The following is a 21,790-nucleotide window of genomic DNA, read 5'->3' on the forward strand; positions in this document are numbered from 1 at the left end:
CTCTGTGCTTTGGTTTCCTCATCTATAAAATGAGGGGGTTGGACTCATCGGCCACTAAGGTTCCTTCTACCTTTAAATTCATCATCTTATGATTCTCTGAAGTCACAAAAATGGTGAACGGTGGCACAGTGCCTAGAGTACTGGGCCTGGAGTGAGGAATACCTGAGTTCAAATCTGGCTTCAGATTCAGTAGCTGTGTGACCCTGGGCAAGTCACTTAACCTCTATTTGCCTCAGTTTCCCCAATGAGGTAAAAAATGGGGATAACAATAGCACTCACTTTCTAGGGTTATTGTGAGGATCAAATGAGGTAATAATCGTAAAGCACTTAGTATGGTGCCTGGCACATAGTAGGTGTTATATAAATGTCAGCTAGTCTTATTATTATTATTATTATATACAGGGGCATTGACTGACATGGGGACATTTTGTCAAAGTTCCTTAAGAGCAGGCATTGTGTCTCATTTATCTTTATATCCACAGAATTAATGCAGTGCCGTGCACATAGCAGATACTTAATATATTTTAACTGAATGGAAGTGAATTGAATTTTTGCAGTACATTGTAGCTGGCACTTTTTTGGTCCAGACTTGATTTCTTCACCATATGGAGAACCTGGTAAGGAAACTCCTTCTGCCAACTGTGAGACCTTAGACATGTCACTCTATCTCCCTGGGCCTCTGTTTCCTCAACTGTAAAATGAGGCGGTTGGACTAGTGACCTCAAAGGTCCATTCCCACTCCAGCCGATGATCCATCACAGCCAGCAACCATTCTACAAGAATCACCTTAAGAGAGTCACCTGGGAACACTGAGAGGTTAAGTGATTTGCCAGGAGTCACCGAGCCAGTATGTGTCTAAGGAGGGACTTGAACCCAGATCCTCTTCACCTGAGACCAGCCCTCTTTCCTCTCTGCCCTGTTGTCTGAACATGTTGTTGAGTCATTTTTCAGTTGCGTCCGACTCTCCATGACCCCATTTGGGGTTTTCTTGGCAAAGGCATTGGAGTGGTTTGCCGTTTCCTTCTCCAGCTCATTTGACAGATGAGGAAACTGAGGCAAGCAAGGTGAAGTGACTTGCCCAGGGTCACACAGCTAGTAAGTGTCTGAAGCCAGATTTGAACTCACAAAGAAGAGTCTTCCTGACTCCAGGCCCAGCATTCTATGCACTATGCGCCATCGAACTGACTCTCTCTGAACATAGCAGTTGCTCAATAAATGCTCGTCCAGCAAATGTAAGAATGAATCTTACCTTTGGACCATTCTTGTCTGTTTTTCTAGAAATTCTCTGCAGCAAAATGTGCTGACTGCCTTCCTCTGATTGTTTTAATACTTCATTATCCCTGATGCTTAACACATTGATAAGCAATTAATGAATGCTATTTCATCCATTCCTACTTTCATTCAGATGTTCATTTATCTATCCATCTATTTAATCATACATCCCTTCATTCATCATACATTTATTCGTCTATCCATTCATTCATTCATTTATACCAATGCAGCCATCAGGCAATCTACCCATCATCCCTCAAACCCACTATACAACCAGCCCTCCTCCTTTCCCACTCACAAATCTTTGATATCTTTTGTACTCTTTCTTAGCTGCCGGTATTCATTGGGAACATGTCAAAACGTGTTCATGCCCACTATTACCCTGTGGATCATTTAAGATTTTGTTTTCCTGAGAACATAGCATTCCATTATTCAAAGCTACCAGAGTATTGGTATTCAAAGGATGAGCTTTACAGCATCTAGGGATCATTGCAGGAGAAGCACCGTATCCAACATGGTTGATTTTTGCATACCTTCATTTCCCAGTAGATCCCTCCTCCACCCCACCAGAGAGATGTCCCTTCCAACAAAAATAATAACAATGCACCTTTTCATCTGAGCAGCAGGTATGTTCGATCCACTTTGCTCTGCCAGTGTGGAGGGTTAGGTCAGTCTCTTACAAATGCCTATAGATTTCACCGAAGGGCTTTTGTGGTGTTCCAGAGGCCAATGCAATGATAAAATCATAAATCTGGAGCCAGAAGGGTCCTTGGAAGCCATTAAGTTTTCACACAGATGAGGAAAATGAGGCCTAGAGAGATGGAGTCACTTGCCCACAGGTCATATAGTTAGCAAGTGTCTGAAGTGGAATCTAAACCCATCTCGACTTGATACCATGCACCACAACACCCTTCCTCCTACCCTTCATGTCTGATCCGATAGTCTTCTTGATTCTCCCTCTACAATACGGTCTTTCTCAGTTTCTTTTTTTTCATTTGCTGTCACCGCACTAGCTCAGACCCTCATCATCTCTTGCCTGGACTATGGCAAAAACCTGGTCTGTCTGCCTCAAGCCTCTGCATCTCCAATCTATCCTCCACAAAACCACCAAAATAACCGTCCTTTACCACCTCTAGGCTATACCCCCAAAAAGATCGAGGAAAGAGGGAAAGGACCCATAGCTACAAAAAATATTTATGGCAGCTCTCTTTGTAATAGTGAGGAACTGGAAGCTGCAGCAGTGCTCATCAGTTGGGGGATGGCTGAACAAATTAGGGTACATGGATGTAATGGAATACTACAGTGCCGTGAGAAATGACGAAGGGGATGGTTTCTCCGAAACTTGGGAAACTTGCACGAACTGACACAGAGTGAAGTGAGCAGAACCGGGAGAACAACTGGTACAAAACAGCATTAAAAAGACAAACAAAAATGTTAAAATTGTTTTCATGTGTATTGGGGGGGAAATAAAATATCATTTTTTAGAATGACGATCATTGGTCTTATGGTAAAACACAGGACTAGGTAATCATTGACCTGAGAAAAAAAAGGTGATGTAATCAATTCAATAAAATGCTGTTATTTTTTAGGTATTATTGTAAGAAAAAAAAAAGACAAACAGCTTTGAAAAACTTAAGAACTCCGATCGATGCAATGATCAACCATGATTCCGGGGGATGGAAGATGAAGAATGGTACCCACGTCTTAATGGAGAGGGGACGGAAGACTCTCTCTCCCTATTTCTCCCTTTTTTCATCCTTGTTTCAAGATGTTTTATCTTCTGTCGTGGTTCAGCGTATGTATTTCCACCTCCCCCTGAAGCCTTCCCGTACCCCCCCAAAGAGTGCCACTTACTCCCTTGTCCCCTGACTAGGACAGGGTCTGAGCTGAGATTCTCTGACTCTAAAGCCAGGACTCTTCTCACCTTACCACACTGCCTGCTTGAAATGAATCTGCTCCGTGGTGACGACAAACACCCTTGGGAAGCACATGTCTCCATGTTTCACGCCTTGTTGGAGGCATGAACACTTAGCAGATATTAAACAACAAAGTTGTCTCTGTGGCTGCATCTGCTGTGGACCCCTGTCGGATTTTAACATACGTCCCAAGAAAGGAGGCAACATGCTTAAGGAACGCCTTGAAGGCACCGCAGAATCAAATAAGGTTTTTTTGCAAGTCAACAAACAACAGACATTCAAGGATTTCATTAATGTCTCCTTGCCTTATTAATCAATTATATGACTGAAGATGTATTCTGTTCAAGTCTTATGAAAATTTGCCTGGTGCCTTCTCTTGCTATCATTAGGAATTAAACTCAACCAGCATTCATTAGGTGCTTAAGAGACCAGAAAGCTATTTTTCTTGACTCCTCTTGGCTCACAGAGTGGCTGGCTCTCCCTAGCTCCACTACCAATCCCCTTTGGCACAGTGCCCCATCCTTAGCCCTCACGGAGACCAAGGGACCCTCCAATAGCCTCTGGTCACCCTTCGGAGTGAGGGGCCAGACCACACGTATCTCCCCGTCGATCCAAAGCACCCATGCTCAGCTTTCAAGTCAACCTCCCTACATATACATCAAACACCTTCATAAAGATTTCACATAAAGACTTTACATCGTTGTGCGATGACTAACTTTGATAATCCTTCTCAGCAATGCAAAGATCTAAGACATCTCCAAAGGTCTCATGGTGGAAAATGCTATCCACATCCAGAGAAAGAACTATGGAGTTTTAATACAGATCAAAGCATACTATTTGCCATTTTCTTTCTTCAGTTTTGTTTTGTTTCCTCTTTCAGGTGGTTCCTCTTACTGCTTCTAATTCTTCCTTATAACATGACTAATGTGAAAATATGTTTAATAGGAAAGTATACATATAACCTATATCAGATTGTATGCCGTCTTGGGGAGGAGGGGGAGAAAAGTTTAAAACTCAAAAGCTTATGGAAGTGATTGTTGATAAATCAAAAAAATTAATAAAAAAAATAAAATAAAGACTTTACAAAGATGAAAAAGCAGGCATGTGAGTCCAGAGTCATTTCCTGTGTGAGAGAGTCAATCATGTCTTTGTTGATGTTGTTTTGGGCTCACCACATTCTCTGCCTTCTGACCCTCTTCTTAAAGGCAGAAGTCACCAGGGCGAGGCCTCTGGGCAGTCTATAAACCTTAGGCTTCTTTCTTTTCTAAATCTGAACCATTAAAGCCACAGGAAATCGGAGTAGATGGTGACTGTGCTATAAAGTTCTTCAGAGGACTTCTCTACCTAGAAGTCTGATATAAACTAATTAAAATATAACCCATAAATAAATAAAAACAAATTATAAACTATAAATAGATCAAATATAAACTATGAATAAATAAAAACAAATTATAAATAAATAAAACATAAACTATAAATAGATAAAATATAAATTATGAATAAATAAAAATAAACCACAAATTAATAAAATATAAACTAATAAATTTACAGCTGGAAGGGATCATAGAGACCATCTAGTCCATTTTACAGTTGAGGAAACTAAGGCAAACAGTCACATAAATGACTTGCCCAGGGTCATATAGCCAGTATGTGTTAGTGACAGGACTTAGACCTAAATCTTCCTAATTCTCAGGCTGGCTTTCTATCTGCTAGGCCACACTGCCTCTCAAAGTTTAGTATAAATGTGAGTTATTATTATGATTTCTATCACGCATGTAAGCAGGCTACAACATATGAACTTGAGAAGTGGCCTCCAAGATATCATCGAGGAAGTCTGTGATTGGGAAAGGTGGTGATAACAATACCTTGTCTTATGATCTTAGAATGGCAGCTAGATGGTGCAGTGGACAGAGCATTAGGCCTGGAGTCAGAAGGACCTGAGTTCAAATCCAGTCTCAGACATTTCCTAGCTATGTGACCTCGGGCAAGTCACTTCATCCTGTCTGCCTCAGTTTCCTCATCTGTCCAATGAGCTGGAGAAGGAAATGGCAAACCACTCCAGTATTTTTGCCAAGAAAACCCCAAATGGGGTCACAGAGAGTCAGGTATGCCTGAAAAATGACTCAACAACAACCACAACAAATGATCTTGGAAAATGGAGGATAAGAGATGGACCTTGGGTACTACGCCAGTATCTAAGGTATAGCAGAACAAACAGGAAACTTTCCAATGAGTTGAGTGAATTTTCTACAGAGGATTTTATGGGAGGGTACAAGCAAGAGTCGCACAAGATGAAAAGGCATGAAGGGATTGTGATCTGCACCAGTGAAGGGAATATCCACCCCTGGGAAATCACAGGTCCTCTGGAGCACTTAAACATGATAATTATTTGAAATTTCCGAGAAAACTGAGGAATAGCAAATGTAGATTGGAACTCTGCTAAAAGGTGGCTAAACTTTTTATGCCCTTTGGTCCAATGATATAACTTTGTTGTTGTTTAGCCATTTCAGTCATGCCAGACTCTTCCTGACCCCGTTTGGGGTTTTTTTGGTTTGCTATTTCCTTCTCCAGATCATTTGACAGATGAGGAAACTGAGGCAAACAGGGTGAAGTGACTTGCCCGGAGTCACACAGTTAATAAGTGTCTGAGGGTGGATTTGAACTTGTCTTCCTAACTCCAGGCCTGATGTCACCTACTGGGCATTTACTTCAAGGAGAACAAAAAACCAAGGAAATCAAAATATTCATGGAAGGCATTTCTGGGACAGCAAGAAACTGGATACATTGAGTGGGGGATGGCCAAAGCAACCATAGTATGGAAATGCAATGCAACGTTATTGTGCTCTAAGGAATCATGAACATGGAGAATTCGGAGGAACTTGAGAAGACCTCAGGTCCTAGTTTTAGGCTAAAAAGGGCCTAAGACATCATCTAGTTACCTAAGGTGACTGGGCTAGCTAGTTTAGGTCATCTAGAAGGCATCTTGTTAACTTACGGATGAAGAAATTGTGGTCAAGAGACATTAAGTAACTTACTAAAGGCCCTCAGTCAATAATTGGTAAAGCTGAGATTTGAACTCGGATCCTATGTCTCCACATTCAATGCTTACAGAGGGAGGTAAATGGTTTCAGTTGAAAGAACAGCATGAGGGGCAGCTAGGTGGCATGGTGGATAGAGCACTGGCCTTGGCGTCAGGAGGAACAGAGTTCAAATATGGCCTTAGCTAATTACTGGCTATATGACCCTGGACAAGTCACTTAACCCTGTGTGCCTCAGTTTCCTTATCTGTAAAATGAGCTGGAGAAAAAAATAGCAAACTGCTCCAGTATCTCTGCCAAGAAAACCCCAAAATGGGATCACAAAGAGTCAGACATAACTGAAAACGACAACAAAAATACCTAGGCTTACTACATTCCTACTTTTCAAAAGTATCCTCTCCTTTCTGGTCTCATTTAAATCTCACAACAAACCTGTGACATGGATAGGACTGGGCTTCTTCTCCCCCATTTTACAGCTGAGGAAACAAAAACTGGGCGAGTTTAAACAATAAACTGGAAGTCAAGTGACCTGGATTCTGGTCCCAGCTCTGTCACTAGCCTCCCTAAGTGACTTGGATCAAATCATTTCCTCTCTCTGAGCCTCAGTTTCCCCTTCTGAAAAATGAAGGGGTTCAACCTGACGATCTCTAAGGTTCCTGGAAGCGTAAGAATTCGGTGGTTTTGTGGCTCACTCGAGGCTGCCAGATCAATAGTTAGGGACTGGAAAACCCAGGTATGTCGTGCCTTCCAGGTATGTCTCGGTCATTCCCCTGCTCCCCTCTTACCTTTGTAATAGTCCCCAGTGCACACGGCCTTGATGAGAGGCTGGGGGTTCTGGGTGGCGTGGTCAATCTGTAGCAGCGGTAAGATGCACTCATTCATCCCATCCCGGAGATTCAGCACAGCCTTCATCAGGCAGGTTTTCCCAGTGGAGGCGTCTGTCAGGGAGGTTAGGTGGGGCAAAGGGAGATAAACAGAAAGGGATCAAATGCCTGACCTTCATGTTCTAATCAACTCAGCCTCAACCTTGCTAATGCCAATACTGGTTTTCCATGAATCCAATGGGATCTCTCATCCTCAGGCCAATCAATCAACAAGTCCTCTTCAGCTCTATGGTATACCGAGGCCTATGTCAGCTAAATATAAGACACACGGTCCCTGCCCTCGGGAGTCCATAGTCTAGTTAGAAAGATATGACTCTAACATATGAAATAACTAGAGAAGATTATAGGACGATGTTTATTATAGGACTGGCTGCCAATTCAGTCTTTGAATGTGTTGTATAGACTGGAAATTTTAGAAGAGATTGGAGAAGGCTGGTGTAGTCAAAAAAGGCTTCCTGTAGGAGGTATAACTTAATCTGGATCTGGAAGGCCGGGGAGGGATGGGCACTTAAATGTGTAGGCAAAAGCACAAATGTAATGATGAGCTTGTCATTAACCCAGTGTGGCAGCACTACCCCAATCCCTCCCCCCCAGGTAAGTCAGGCTAAATTGTCCTTAAATGGTATTGAGATCACACTTGAGTCTTGGTTGATTCCAAAGACTAAGGTTGAGGCTGTTGGCATCACTTCCTGGTCACCTGAGTACAAAACAGCCCTGAGGAGCTCCAGGGGTGCTTGGACACTTGACTGAGGGATCTCGGTGGGTAACTCAGGAAAGGGAGCTTCCTTCAGCTGAATCAATTTGGGGGGATCCTCAATACCTGTCCTTGTTGAACACCCTTCTCCTGCTTTGGCCAAGTAAATGACATGTCCTTTTGCTAACTGTTGGATGACTTTTGAGTGTCTCATTTTGTTCCAATATCAGATCTGAACTCCTGGGGGAATTTAGATTACTAGCCTGAGTCAGGCCCAGCCCAGCCCACCTGGAGGTCCTTGAGGACTATGGTCAGACTAGGGTACAGCATTTGCTGGAAACAAGGTCAGATTACACTGAGACCAGGAAGGGAGCTCCTAGGATCATAGATAGAAAGCTGGAAAGTCACTGAGCCTAACCCCTTCATTTTACAGAGGAGGCACAGACAGGTTCAGTTATTTGCCCAAGCTCACACAGCTAGCTCACAGAGGAACAGTAGCTCGCAAGTCATAATGTTTTAGTGTTTACAAGAACCCCTTACTATGAGTTCTTCTTGTACCCTCCACCCCTCCAATCTGGGACCCCAGGAGATTGACTAAGAGATAGGGCAGAACAGGTGGTTGACCCTGGGCTCAGCCCTGAGAAAGTGGTATCGACAAGGGGCTACTGTTAGACAGTTCTACTTTTCCCACTGATGTGAGAAATAGATTTCATTGATATCAATGCACATGGCTGCTTGTCACCATTTCTGCATCTAAGTCATCAGAGAAGGACAAAGTTTAGGCTTCGTATTGAGAACTGTAACTGGGGCCGGGCCACAGTGGCTTTGCCTCAGAGCGCACACATTAGGATATAGTGGAGCCCTTCAACAACATAGGAGCATCTGAGCTTAGAGCCTAGTTAGCAAGAATAATTCGTTAAAGTAGGAAGTGATCATGGGCTCCTGGATCTCTGTCTCCTCTGGCATGGGGCCTTATGTCCTGGGCTCTTTCTTCTCCTTTCATTTGAATGTTTATTAAAAAGCTGAACTGAGAGAATATGCCAGGCAGGTTTTATGGAATTTATCCCTTGCTCCCCCCTCCCCTCCCCACACCAAAATTGCTGATTACAGCTCTGTGAATATCGCCCATCTGTCCCATTGGGCCAAAAGAACCTAGAACTCTTTATGGAACATGGACGAGCCCCATGCTGACCATCTCAGGGTCCTTTGGCAACATTAAAACAGTTTACTGTCTACCCAGTAAGAGTAATTCGTTACACGAGGAACCAAGCATGAGATGTACTTCCTCCTCACCATCCCCAACCCTGACAGCACCAGAGTGAGCTCATCCCTGGCTTACCCTAATTTCCTGTCTTCCAAACCACCACCACAGCCTCCCCAAGCAGGAGTGGCCCCATAGGCGCCCCCTGGGCTGTTCATGGTGCTTGCCTTGGGTGCAAAAAACTGCTAGTAGCAGCTCAGGGGGCCATACCTGTGAATTCAGAGTCCGTGAGATACTTGCTGGTCAACATCAGATACTCCAGCAAACCACCCAGGCTGTCCGGGTTTCCCCCCATCACTGCATTGAAGAGTCGGTCACGGTCAAAACGGTTTGGATCTGAAGGGCTGCCAAGGGACCCAGGAGAAACAGGAGACAGAGAAGGAGATTAAACTGGGCTATGTCCCACTAGGGAAAAATCTCTGCCCCTGTAGTGAATTTGGTTTCAGAGGCCCCACTACTGACCCCTCAGCCCTGAGTGTTGACCAGATGACTTCCAAGGTCCCTTCCAGCTTCAACATTCTACGAACCTAGTTAGATGCCAACCCGTTATGATCTGCCCCCAAGACCTCAGAATATTGGATTCTCCCAGTATCCAATGCATTTTGTAGTATTGATGACTGATTAAGAATCACATGGTTGATTTAAAACTGGAAGAGACCTTGGAGGTCCAATCCTTTCATTTTACGTAGGTTCCCCACCCCTGGATTAAACCAAGGCCCATGAAAATTGGGAGAAACACAGGGAAAGTCAGTTTCCAGGCTATTCTAAAGAGGGAGAAAACCTGGGATGGGAGGGCCATCAAGAGCCTATATGGGAAGAACACGGAAGGTCTTTTTCCCAGCTCCCTCTCCCTCTATCCAACCCCCCAATTAATATACTCTCTTCAGTCTCCTCCTTGATGGACCAAGATTGGTCTTGGGGATAAGGACCGTGGATTTAAAAGCAAAAGGGATATTAGAGATCCAGGGGTTGGAACTGTTGCATCATGGATCCATTGGGCAGTCTGGTGAAGCCTAGGGATCTCTGCTCAGAATAATGTTTTTAAATGCACAAAATAAAATGCATAGGATTACCAAGACTAATTACTGTATCAAAATGTAATTAATGAAATATTTTTTAACGAGTTCACAGACTCAGGTTAACAATCCCTGAACTAGTCCCATTTTACAGATGAGGAAAGTGAGGCCCAGAGAGATGATTTGTCCATGGAAAGAACCAGGAATACCCATTAAGACAAGCCTGATCCCCAAATTATTGTTACACGGAGCCTTCTGCTTACCTGGGACCTACTCCTTTCCGGTAATTAAGATTAACTTTTATCTGAGGGGAGAAGCTCTTGCTCTCTTTCTGGAAGGCCGACTCCATGGGGGGCAGCTGGTCTCTAGATTCTTTCTCTTCCTCAGCGGCAGCAGCGGCCGCTGTGCCCCCTTCCTGGTCACCTTCCGTAGTCTCCAGCCGGAAGGCCTGCGCTCTGGCTGGCTCAGGCATCTTGGGGCGGAGGTGGGTACCCTGTCTTCTCTCTTCCCGGAGGTTCTTAGGACCTTCCTAAGAGGTCGTCTTCAGAAAGAAAGAGATTCAGAAAGGTTTTGCAAGGCCAGGCAGGAACAGAGAAAGAAACAAATGTTTTCCAAGGCCAGGGGCGTGGGCGAAATCAAAGAGCGCCACGAGAAAGTAGGAGAGCCAATGCCAGCCTGGGAGGTGATGGTTGGGGGTGGGGGTGGGGGTGGGAGAAGAGTCTTAGAAAGAGACTAGAGAGGTGGCGGTGGAGTCAGGAAGACCTGGGTCCTGGCTGCGTGATCCTGGGCAAACCACTGAACCTCTCTGAATCTGAAAGTTATTTAATAACTTAATAAATGATTTAGTTTAATAATTCATAGTTCAATAAATTAAGTCAAAAACACAATCTATCCTATAACACCAACATGGTAAAGACAAACAATTTTGAAAAATTTAAGAAGTCTGATCATTCCAGAGGACCAATGATAAAACACGGTCCCTACCATGGGTTAACATGCAGACTGAGACGCGCAGTTTTTGACGTGGTCGATATGGGAATTTGTTCTGCTTGACTATATTTATTTGCTACAAGGGTTTTGGTTCTTTTTTTTTTCTAGTGGGGGGGGAGTAGGAAGGAAACAACAATAAGTGCTTTAACAATTGAAAAAATAAAATAAAGACCTTAAGTTACAACATCGGGGGCTCACTGGTACTGGGAGAGATTTTCCTTCTCAGGAATTCCCTGTGCCAATGAAATCACAGGTCTGCCCCCACTTATGTTTATGTCTATGTCCATGTCCGTTTCCATGTCTGTGTCTACATATATTACACATGTATACATACATGCACACGTATACATGCATGCACACATATACATACATGCATACGGATACATGCATGCACACGGATACATACATGTATACCGCTTGGGTCTTTGGCCTTAATTTTGCTTGGACTGGGAAGAAGAAGGCTACCCTAATGAAGAGAAAGACTTTGGGCCCAGATGGCTGGAGATAGGCCCTGTTGCATCCACCTTTGTGCCTGGGGAGGGAGGTGTGCTGAAAGTGAAGTTGAAGACCCCTCCGGTCTTTGATCAAGACTTCTGAACCACAATCCCTTGGCTTAAAGTCAAGGCTGTGTGGGACCTTGGAATGTGGAGGCAGAAGATGCGGGTCGGGACCACAGCACCCTAGATTTAGATCCATGCCTGTTATTTTGCAGATGAAGAAACAGCGTCCAAGGAGGGGAAATTACTTTCTCAAAGACTAACTGGTAGAAGTAGTAGGTAGAAAGTGTAAGCCTTAGGTATCAGCCCCCTGCCTTGGGACTTTCTTAGACGTGGAAGGGTGGTGATAACTAGTAACTTTTGTTGTTCAGTTGTTTCAGACTCTTCATGACCCCATTTGGGGTTTTTTATTTTTTTGGCAAAGTGACAGATGAGGAAACTGAGGCAAACAGGGCGAAGTGACTTGCCCAGAGTCACACGGCTAGTAAGTGTCGGATTTGAGCTCAGGTTTTCCTGACTCCAGGCCCAGCACTCTATCCACTGTGCCACCTAGCTGCCCCTAATTTGTAACTAGTAAAATACTAGTAAAGTGTTTTACTAAGACAGGTTAGGTCTAGGATACAAATGTGAGCATTTGCAAATCCAGGTCTTTACTGGGGAGGCAGGAAGGGCAGGGCGTAGTAATGTAACCAAGATCTTCCCTGAAGTTCTAAGACCAGCTATATAAGCCAATGTGGGGGTGAAAGCTTTGGATCTGCTGGGGGGAAACTGCAGAAAGAAAACCATGGATTTGGTTGGAGATAAAAAAAACAAAAAACAAACAGGGTGGCTGGGTGGTGCAGTGAATAGAGCACCAGGACTGGAGTCAGGAGGACCTGAGTTCAAATTTGACTTCAGACACTTACTAGCTGTGTGACCCTGGGCAAGTCACTCAACCCCGATTGCCTCCAAAAAATAAAAACCCAAACCGCTAGGATTTTAACCCAGGTTCTATGCCTCTGGAGTCAAACGTCTTTCTACTGCAATGTCCTGTTTTGCTCTGCTGTTTAAGAGCTTTGTCTCCTTTGGCAGGAGGCTGGTGTGTCCTGGGTGTGCCAGGCACAGGGCTTCTCTAAAAAGAGGGCTTTGCATTTTAATTTAATTGCATAATGCTCTTTTACTTTGAGCACCAAATGACAACATCCTCACCGTCATCATCATCTCACACATTACATAACCCTGCAGCGGTACTGACTTGTTGGAAATGGGACTTTTGGGACAGCTTTGTGAAGATTTCTGGGAGAGAGAATTTGGGAACAGGTGTGGGGAAGCCACTGTCTAAGAGAACACAGGGTTATGTCTTGGTAGTATTTTAAGGATTATAGAGGAGGGTGTGCTATGGAAGATAGAGAACTGACCTTTAAGCCAAGAAGACCTGGGTTCGAGTCCTGCTTCTGGCACATACTGGCTGCAGGACTCTGGACAAGTCAGTAAGCCTCTCAATGCTCTAGACAATTCTCTAAGACAATAAATTGCAGGATGTTGCTGACCAGAATAGAGTGCTGGGCCTGGAGTCAGGAAGACCTGAGTTCAAATATGACACTTACTAGCTGTGTGACCCTGGGCAAGTCATTTCACCCTGTTAGCCTCAGTCTCCTCATCTGGAGAAGGAAATGACAAACCACTCTAGTATCTTTGCCAAGAAAACCCCTAGTGGGTTCACAGAGATCAGATGTGACTGAAAAACAGCTGACCAACTAGCTAACCAGTATTGGTGGAGGGAATTTCCTCACCCAGGAATTCTCCAGACTGCTAAAATAGGTCCAGTCTTTCTCTCTTTAAGATTTTCAAAGCATTTTACATAGGTTGCTTCATTTGATCCTCCCAGAAGCCCTGAGAAGTAAGTGCTTTTCTTAATCGTATTTTGCAGATGAGGAAATTGAGACTGAGAGAGCTTATGTGCCTTCATCATCATCATCATCATCATGTCTCTCTCTCTCTCTCTCTCTCTCTCTCTCTCTCTCTCTCACACACACACACACACACACACACATACACACACACGCATACCTGTCCGACTTCAAGTCCAGCTCTCTATCCACACATTTACAGAAAGCCTACAGGATAGAAAGTCCACAGTCATTGACAGCATGAGCCCCCACTAACAAACTGAAGCACAGCCACTGGTACCACCCTCCCTTTCCCGTCCTTGTTTTGGGCAGCTTCAGTTAGCTTATCATCTGGTTAAAGAGACAGATTGTGAAAATGGACTGCATCCTCGTAGATGCCTGCTCATCACTACAGGAAGAAAAAAAAATCAGTATTTGTGTCACATTTTTCAAGTTTCTATTTTTAAGCAAAGTTTAGTTAACTTAAAAAATAAGTTTAGGAGTTTTTTTTTTAGTTTGATGAATAAAAATAATATCCCCAACGATTGAATGTTCATACATCCTTTCCATTGCATCACAGCAACTCCTTATAAGGTAAAAAAAAAAGCCCCTTCCAGCTCTGAATCAATAGCGCTAGAGTGGAAAGGAGACTGGGGGGAGGGAGGGCTGTAACCATGGAGACAGTTTACTCCTGGGCAATCCCACTTTCTGGTTCTATTGGAGCTGTGCAGGGTTTTCCAGTAATCACAATCATGGCAACAATAGTGAAAAAAAAAAAGGGTGATGGCCCACGTTAATACATAGCTCTAAGGTTTGCAGAATACTGTATAGACTGTCCCATCATGTCCTAGAGAACATTCACTTTATCTTGTTTATATGGAGGAAGGTCACAATCCCCTTACTCTGGAGCTGGGGGTGGGGAAGGATGGTTGGGAATCCTATACCTGGGTCGCCCAGCCTGATCAACTTTATTATTGAGTATTTCATAGAAGATTCAAGCTTGGAGGTCACATTGTCAGGATGTCAGGCTGGAAGGAGCCCTAAATTTGATATCAAAGACCTTGAATTCTACTCTCAGTTCCCTGAACTATCTGCCTTGGGCAACCCCATTTGGGGTTTCCTTGGCAAAGATACTGGAGTGGTTTGTCATTTCCTTCTCCAGCTCATTTGACAGATGAGGAAACTGAGGCAAACAGGGTAAAGTGACTTGCCCAGGGTCACACAGCTAGTAAGTGTCAAATTTGAATTCAGGTCTTCCTGACTCCAGCACTCCATCCTGGTCAGCAACTTTCTGCAATTTATTGTGTGAGAGAATTGCCTAGTGACCTTGGGCAAATCATTTCCCCCCATTCATACTCCAGTTTCCCCATGTGTACAACAAGAGAAGGGGGAATAGTGTGGACTAGATACTATCCAAATGAGTTCTATATTCTACCTAGATTCTAAGTCAATGTCTTTGTTGTACATATGGGGAAATTCAGACCTGGAGAGGGGCAGGGACTTTGTCTGAGATTAGCTACTTGGGGCCAGAGTCAGGACTAGAACCCAGGGTTCTTTTCACTGCATCCCACACACTCCCTTTTCTAGATTTCTCCAGACGCTTTGGAAGTCCATGGCTGAGCAAATTGTGCCATGTGAATGGAGTGGAAAAGCAGATTTTCCCATGCTTTGCCAAATAGGCTGGATGTAAGGAAATGAGGTTTTGTGGAAGGAGATACTTCCCAACCATCCAAGCTGTTCATAAATGGACAGGGCCACCTCGGGAAGTGAGGGGCCTTAAGCAAAACTCAGATTAGGAAATGACAGAGATGAGGAATTCAGAGAAACATGGGAGGATTTTCAAGAATTTATGCAGAGAGAAGCAAACAGAGCCAGAACAAGATAAATGGTGACTGCAGTGAGGAAGTGATGCAATAGTTAGGTGATGGAATAGTTAGAGTGCTGGTCCTGGAGGCAGGAAGACCTGAGTTCAAATCCAGTTGCATAAACACTTACTGGCTATGTAACTCTGGGCAAGTCATTTAATCTGTCTGCCTCAGTTTCCTCGTATGTTAAAAAACAACCTCCCCAGAGTTGTTGTAAAGATTAAATGATATAAGTGACCCTGGGAAAGTTGCTTAACCTCTGTCTGCCTTGGTTTTCCTATCTATAAAATGGGGATAATAATAGCACCAACCTCTCAGGTTTATTGTAAGAATCAAATGAGATAATAATTATAAAACATTTAGCACAGTACCTATAATATAGTAAGTGCTACATGAACATTAGCTATTATAATAATTATATATTAGTAATATTTATTAACAGCATACAATATATAATAATGTCATATGGCATTAATATCATATTATACTGTGTATATCATTAATAATTATATTATAATGATAACCATAACAACATAGTATAGTAGCATATTAATATTGTATTATATGTAATATATAATCTACACTATTACTCTCATATAGTTTGCAATACATTGTTGATATTAATGTATTATTGATATATTATAATACTATTATGCGTTGTTAATAATAGTATACATTAATATCTTATGTAAATGAAGAGGCCGTTCAAAGGACGCCAGCCTCCATGTAACTGAAAAGCCCTGAACAGCCCTGGAGAATCTGGAGAACAGATCCTGACACACAGTTTCCTTGCCTTAAAGAGAAGTGGGAGCCTCTGGGCCGGAATGCTGCATCCATCTCCAGATAAGGAGGCAATGGCATGGTTGATTCTGTTGAATGTTTTTCTTTGTTATAAGGGAGGGTTCCATTTTGGGATGTGAATGTCTAGAAATGATTATGATGGAAAAGTAGAAGGAACCGATAAAAGTTTGTTTTTTTCAACAGTCACTTTTCTGGGAACCTGTTTATACTTTCCACCTGCATCACTAGTCTGGATAATCACTGAGTCCTTCTGTGGAACTCTGGGCAGGCCCTGAAACCTGTGGGATGATGTCACCAAACAGAAAAGTCATTAGCAGAGAGGCAGCATGGTGGAATGGAGAGAGAACCTCTGGGTCAGTCAGACCCGGGTTCGAGTTCCGCCTTTGACACTGGTTATGTGATCCCGGACAGGACATGTTACCTCTCAGTGCCCCTGGCACTAAACTATATTAAAATATCTCAAACTCTCTTACGTGGCAGAACAGATGTAGCTGTACATAGGGAGAGGGCAGCCCTCACCAGAAGCTCCCCACATACTGATGAAATCAAAGATTCACTCAAATACATATATTTTATATAAACATATGTGTATATGACATATATGCATATAAATATATATATGTACAAACCCAAACACGTGTGTGCATATTGTTACATGTATGTATTCCCAGAAGATGTCATTGTGAAAGCTGGAGCACCCGCAAACTCCCCAAACATGTTGCCAAGGCAAGCTCCGAGTTCCTGGAGTTCCCGGCCTTCAGTCCATGGCAAAACACTGAGCACTAACCATTAGCTTGCCGTGCCTAGTTCTCCAGTCTGGGCCCCTCCATAAGGCCCTACCTAGGGCTCTGTGGCCCACATAAGGGAGCTTCCTGTACTGTATAACGTCACCCTCATGGGCCAACTGAAACCACAGCTGTCACGAGGGCATGGTGGCCAGGCCTTCTGAGGGTGGGGAAGTAGTTCTATGACTCCTGCTCCCAGGGCCCCTCTCTCCTGCTCAGCTCTGGGATGGCAGGGGCAGCCTCAGTCTACCAGAAGTCAGGGTAGGGAGAGATGAGGCTAGGAAGGGGAATGGAGGGTGAGAAGAGGATAGGAAGGAAGAGAAGAAGGGAAAACAAGAGAGAGGGAAGGCAGGACCAGGGCAGGGAGGGAGGCAGGGGTAGGACAAGAGAAGAGAGGAACGGAAAAAGGGTTTGGGACAGGGAAGGGGACACAGGGCCGAGCACAGGCCCAGAGTTTGAGGTGGGGCTAGAGACAGGTGTCAGTAACAGGGACAGAAGCCAGGGAGAGGGACATGGCAAGGCAGGGTAGGGGAGTTCATCCGAGCCCCCGGAGCCGTTGAGCTCCCTCAGGCCTGGGTGGGGCTGCACTCTTCACCCAGATAGAGCTGCTTGCTTGCTGAAGCAGCTGTGACCATGAAACCTTGATTCATAGCTTCTCATTACCATAGGCTCTTAAGTCTGAAAGCCATCTTCTGGCTGGCTGCCGGAAGGATGGCTCCCTTCGACAGGCGTGCCTGGCCCCCTGTCCCTCCTCTCGGTCTCCTGCTCCCCAGAGTCTCAGCTTCCTCCGCATCACCCCTGCACCCCACTTTCCTGACCCAGAGCCCCACCCGGAATCAGGCTGATGCCCCTCAGGCATCGGCACCCACCGGCCTCTCCCGCTGTCTGACATGTCTCTTGCCTTCCCCCTTTTCATCTCTGTCCTCCCTACAAGGAATTCACAGCTGTCTTTATCAGGTCTCACGCCAAACCAGACCCAGTGGGGGCAAAGGGTCCAGAGGTCCAGAGAGAACCGTCTGGAGCCCTGCCCTACTCCTCCTCCCCAGCCAGAAACACAAAGAGAGACCCCCTCCTCCTGCCCCATTCCCCTCTGCTCCCACCAGCACCCATTCATTTGTAGGGTCCTCTGACAGCCTGGACAGGTTCAGAGAAATGGGAATAGCCTTAGCTACTTACCCCAAAGGAGACTGCACAGCTGCCTGCCGTGGGTTGGGGATGGACAGGAAAGTGAGCACTCCTGGGTTCTGGGGCTAGGTCCCCTGGTCAGGCTCAGGGGGAGCCCTGGCAGGGCTGGAGGTCCAGAGGCTAGACAGGGATGCACTAGACCCTGATCATCCCGAGAGGTAGTAAGAAGAGCAAGGAGGAGGAGAGGGGAGGGGAGGCTACAGGAAGGCACCTCCTCTAAGGGGTGTGCCCTGTCTTGGTTCCCCCCTATAGACGCACACACACACTGCTCTCTACCCAAGCAAGTCTCCTGCGGGGTGATAAGGAGTTAACTCCCTCCTGCCTGGTCAGCAGATGGGCCGATGGGAGCTCCAGAAGTCAGGAGTCAAGGGTGACTCCCGCCAGCCCGCTGGAAGAAATCAGAGATGCCTGGCAGCCTGCCAGAGCTTCTGGGAAGAAGCCACTGTCCAGCGGGGTCTTGGGACAAAGTTGGCACCCACCAGTACTGCATGCTGGTCTCAGTGCTGGGAGGTTGGGTGATGACTGGGTCAGAGCAGATGGCCTGCTCGATGCAGGGGAAAGTCCTGGCCCTGGAACCAGAACCCTTGGGTTCAATTTCCCCCTCTGATGAGTACTTCCTAGGTAACTGACTTCCTGGGGCCTCAGTTTCCTCATCTGTCAAACAAGGCTGGACAAGTTGGCTTCCAGCTCCAGACCTATGAATCCCTGCCCGCTTAGCTGAGGGATACCAGGTGGTGTCTGGGCCAATTCCTCCTGACTTTCTCTGGTCGTTGGAGCTGATACCACACTGGCCTCTGTATTCATCTACACTCTCCCTCCTTGACCAAGCCTCTGAGGACACACTTGGTGGGGTGCTGGAGGGCTGCTTCCCCACAAGGACCTTCATTTGTGCGCCAGTCTAAGGCCAAGGGCTCAAGCCCAGAAGGTCGGGCTATCTTTTTCCCCCGGCTGAGAGTGAGGAGAGGCCTGATATAGGAACCAGGAACCCTAAGACAGCTCCCTCTAAGTGTCTGAGAATGCAGCTTGGTATAGTGGGAAAGGGCTGGATTTGGAGACAGAGGACCTCTCTGTGAACCCCAGCTCTATCACTCACTCTACATTCTAGCCAAACCGTCCTTGTTGTTCCCTGTACAGGACATCCCACCTCCCACCTCTGCACCTTTGTGCGGGCCTTTCCCCACGCGTGCCTGAAATGCTCTCCCTATTCACCTCTGCCTCTTGGAAACCCTACTTACAAGCTGTCTGCTAAGCCTGGCCCATCTTGACCTGCTCGGTTACTAGTGAATCAGAATTACTCAGACCCCCAAATTACTTTGTAAGTAAATTCCTTTTGCTTATCTGTGTTTCACCCCAATAAAAGCTGATCTCTATTGAAAGCAGAGACACTTAGAATTTAGTCTACATACCCAGCGCCTAGCATGGTAATAATTCCTGGCAAACAGTAGGACTTAACAAATAAACGCTTGTTAGATTGGGGGGGCAGCTAGGTGGCGCCATAGTGCATAGAGCACTGGGGTTGGAATCAGGAAGACTCATCTTCCTGAGTTCAAATTCAGCCTCAGACACGTACTAGCTGTGTGACCCTGGGCAGGTCATTTCACCCTGTTTGCCTCAGTTTCCTCATCTGTCAAATGAGCTGGAGAAGGAAATGGCAAACCACTCCAATATCAGACATGACTGAGTAACAACAGATGGATGGGTGAATGAATGGATGAGTTTGCTCTTGACCAAATCCCTGCCTCTCTCAGTGCCTTGGTTTCCTCCTCTGTAAAATGAGGTGGTTGGGCTGGCTGACCTCTGACCCCCTTCTTGCTGTCACATTCTATGCACCTACTTTATTCCTGTGCACGTGCTTCCTCTCATGTTCCACGTGAGCTCCAGAACCAGTTCCACAATGAAGCCCTCGGTGCAGAGCATCTCTTCGTCCTGTGTATGAGACAATCGGCCTCAGAAACTGGAACGCTTCCTGTTGGGCGGCCAGCAGGGAGAAGAGAAACCTCAACGTCCCTTGGGAAGAAACTCTTGAGGTTTTGGTAGGGTTTCCTCAGGCTCCAGACCACCCTCCCCCATCACCCCTTCTTCTCCCCCGTACCCAGAACCAAACCTGCACCACCGTCCAGCAGTCTTATAATAGCTCATGTCAAATGAGGCGTAGCACCATCCCCGATGGAAAGCTGGCCTCAGGACACTGGGCCCCAGCGCAGCCTCTGTCGCACACAGGCTGGATGACACACATGTGTCCAGGCCCTGACACATGTCCAGGGCCGGATGACCTCTCCTCAGTGGTCCAGACAGCCGGGCCTGACCTGATAAGACTGCAGATCACAGAGCACGAGTAACGCTGTCCTGGTGGAATTGACTCCTTGGGAATCCCCTCTCCCAGTGAGGTTCAGCTCCCCCCTCCCCTCCCGCCTAAAACAGATGGAGAAGAGACCGGGTGGTGCAGTGGACAGGAGCTGGCCTCTGAGCCAGGGAAGCCAGGGAAGCCAGGGTCCGAGTGCCACTCCCCTCATTCACCTGCCCGCCTCATTCCCTAAGACCCCAAGCTTAAGTTTAAAATTCATTCTAGCACTAGAGGGAGTCTCTTCCTTAGGCGTTCCCTGAACTTACTCAAGGAAACCCTTTTCTCCTGCCCAGCTGATGTTGTGTCATTTCATCGTGTCCAACTCTTCATGGCCCCATCTGGGGGTTTTCTTGGCAAAGATACTGGAGTGGTTGGCCATGTCCTTCTCCAGTTCATTTTACAGATGAGGAAACTGAGGCACACAGGGTGAAGTGACTTGCGCAGGGTCACACAGCTAGTAAATGTCTGAGGCTGAATTTGAACTCCAGGCCCAGCACTCTATCCACTGTGTCACCTAGCTGCCCCCTGCCCAGCTATCCGTTTATTACTTCATTAAGTTATCTGTTTCTTCCTTCCTTCAACAAGCATTTATTAAGCACCTACTATATACCAAGCAGTGTTCTTGGTGCTGAGGATACAAAGCCAAAAATGAAACCGTTCCTGTCCTTGAGGAATTTCCATTCTAGAAGGACAGGCGCGCATGCGCGCACACACACACACACAGACACACACACACACACAGACACACAGACACACACACACACACAGACACACACACACACAGACACACACACACACAGACACACAGACACACACACACACACACACACACACACACACACACACACACACACACACGATGCCAGTCACCAGGAAAGGCCTCATGGAGAAAGCAGCCCCTGACCTAAGCCGGGGGTGGCCAGGGCGGATTCCAGGTAGAGCAAGGAAAGCCTTTGTTCACTCAGCGGCTCCCAGGGCCCAGCCTCTGGCCCTTTTTATGTCTCATCAGGCACAAATTTCATTCTGATTGGGGCAGGAAAGGAGTTCCCTATTAGAAGAATTTCAAATTCCACTGAGGTAGAGGCAGCAGGAGGTCTTTTGTAGCTGGGGGCTCTCCCAGCACCCTGAAATCACATCGACAGGCAGCCGCCCATCGGCCCAGTCACTCCCCTCTTATCAAAGCCAACATTCTGGCTGTAGGCAAGGCTACCCAGAATTGTCAGCTTGGGGGTGGGGGGGCCTGTGAAGGGAGGATGGGCTCCAGAGAGCAAGATGAGGGGTGTGTCTCGGTGGGGAGAGGGGTCCCCTTGTAGGCCTGAAATGTGAGTTCCCAACACCGTCTGTGGCTCGGTGGTTAGTGCCACCTCAGACTTA

The 21,790-nt window shown here is 46.0% G+C and overlaps 1 protein-coding gene across 1 annotated transcript in view; it reads right to left on the reverse strand.

The window, feature by feature from the left end:
- TRPV2 (transient receptor potential cation channel subfamily V member 2) overlaps positions 1-18,233 on the reverse strand; it is a 38,466-nt gene extending 20,233 nt beyond the window's left edge. Inside the window, exons 1-4 of the mRNA XM_027862434.1 lie at positions 18,064-18,233; positions 10,345-10,622; positions 9,276-9,409; positions 7,012-7,164 (exon numbers count right to left, since the gene is read on the reverse strand). Of these exons, the coding sequence (XP_027718235.1) occupies positions 7,012-7,164; positions 9,276-9,409; positions 10,345-10,553 (496 nt within the window). The 5' untranslated portion in view covers positions 10,554-10,622; positions 18,064-18,233. The remainder of the gene's footprint in view (positions 1-7,011; positions 7,165-9,275; positions 9,410-10,344; positions 10,623-18,063) is intronic.
- Positions 18,234-21,790: the final 3,557 nt, after the last annotated feature.

The sequence above is a fragment of the Vombatus ursinus genome, unplaced genomic scaffold (assembly GCF_900497805.2).
Source record: "Vombatus ursinus unplaced genomic scaffold, bare-nosed wombat genome assembly UNPS02014768.1, whole genome shotgun sequence".
Classification (NCBI taxonomy): domain Eukaryota; kingdom Metazoa; phylum Chordata; class Mammalia; order Diprotodontia; family Vombatidae; genus Vombatus; species Vombatus ursinus.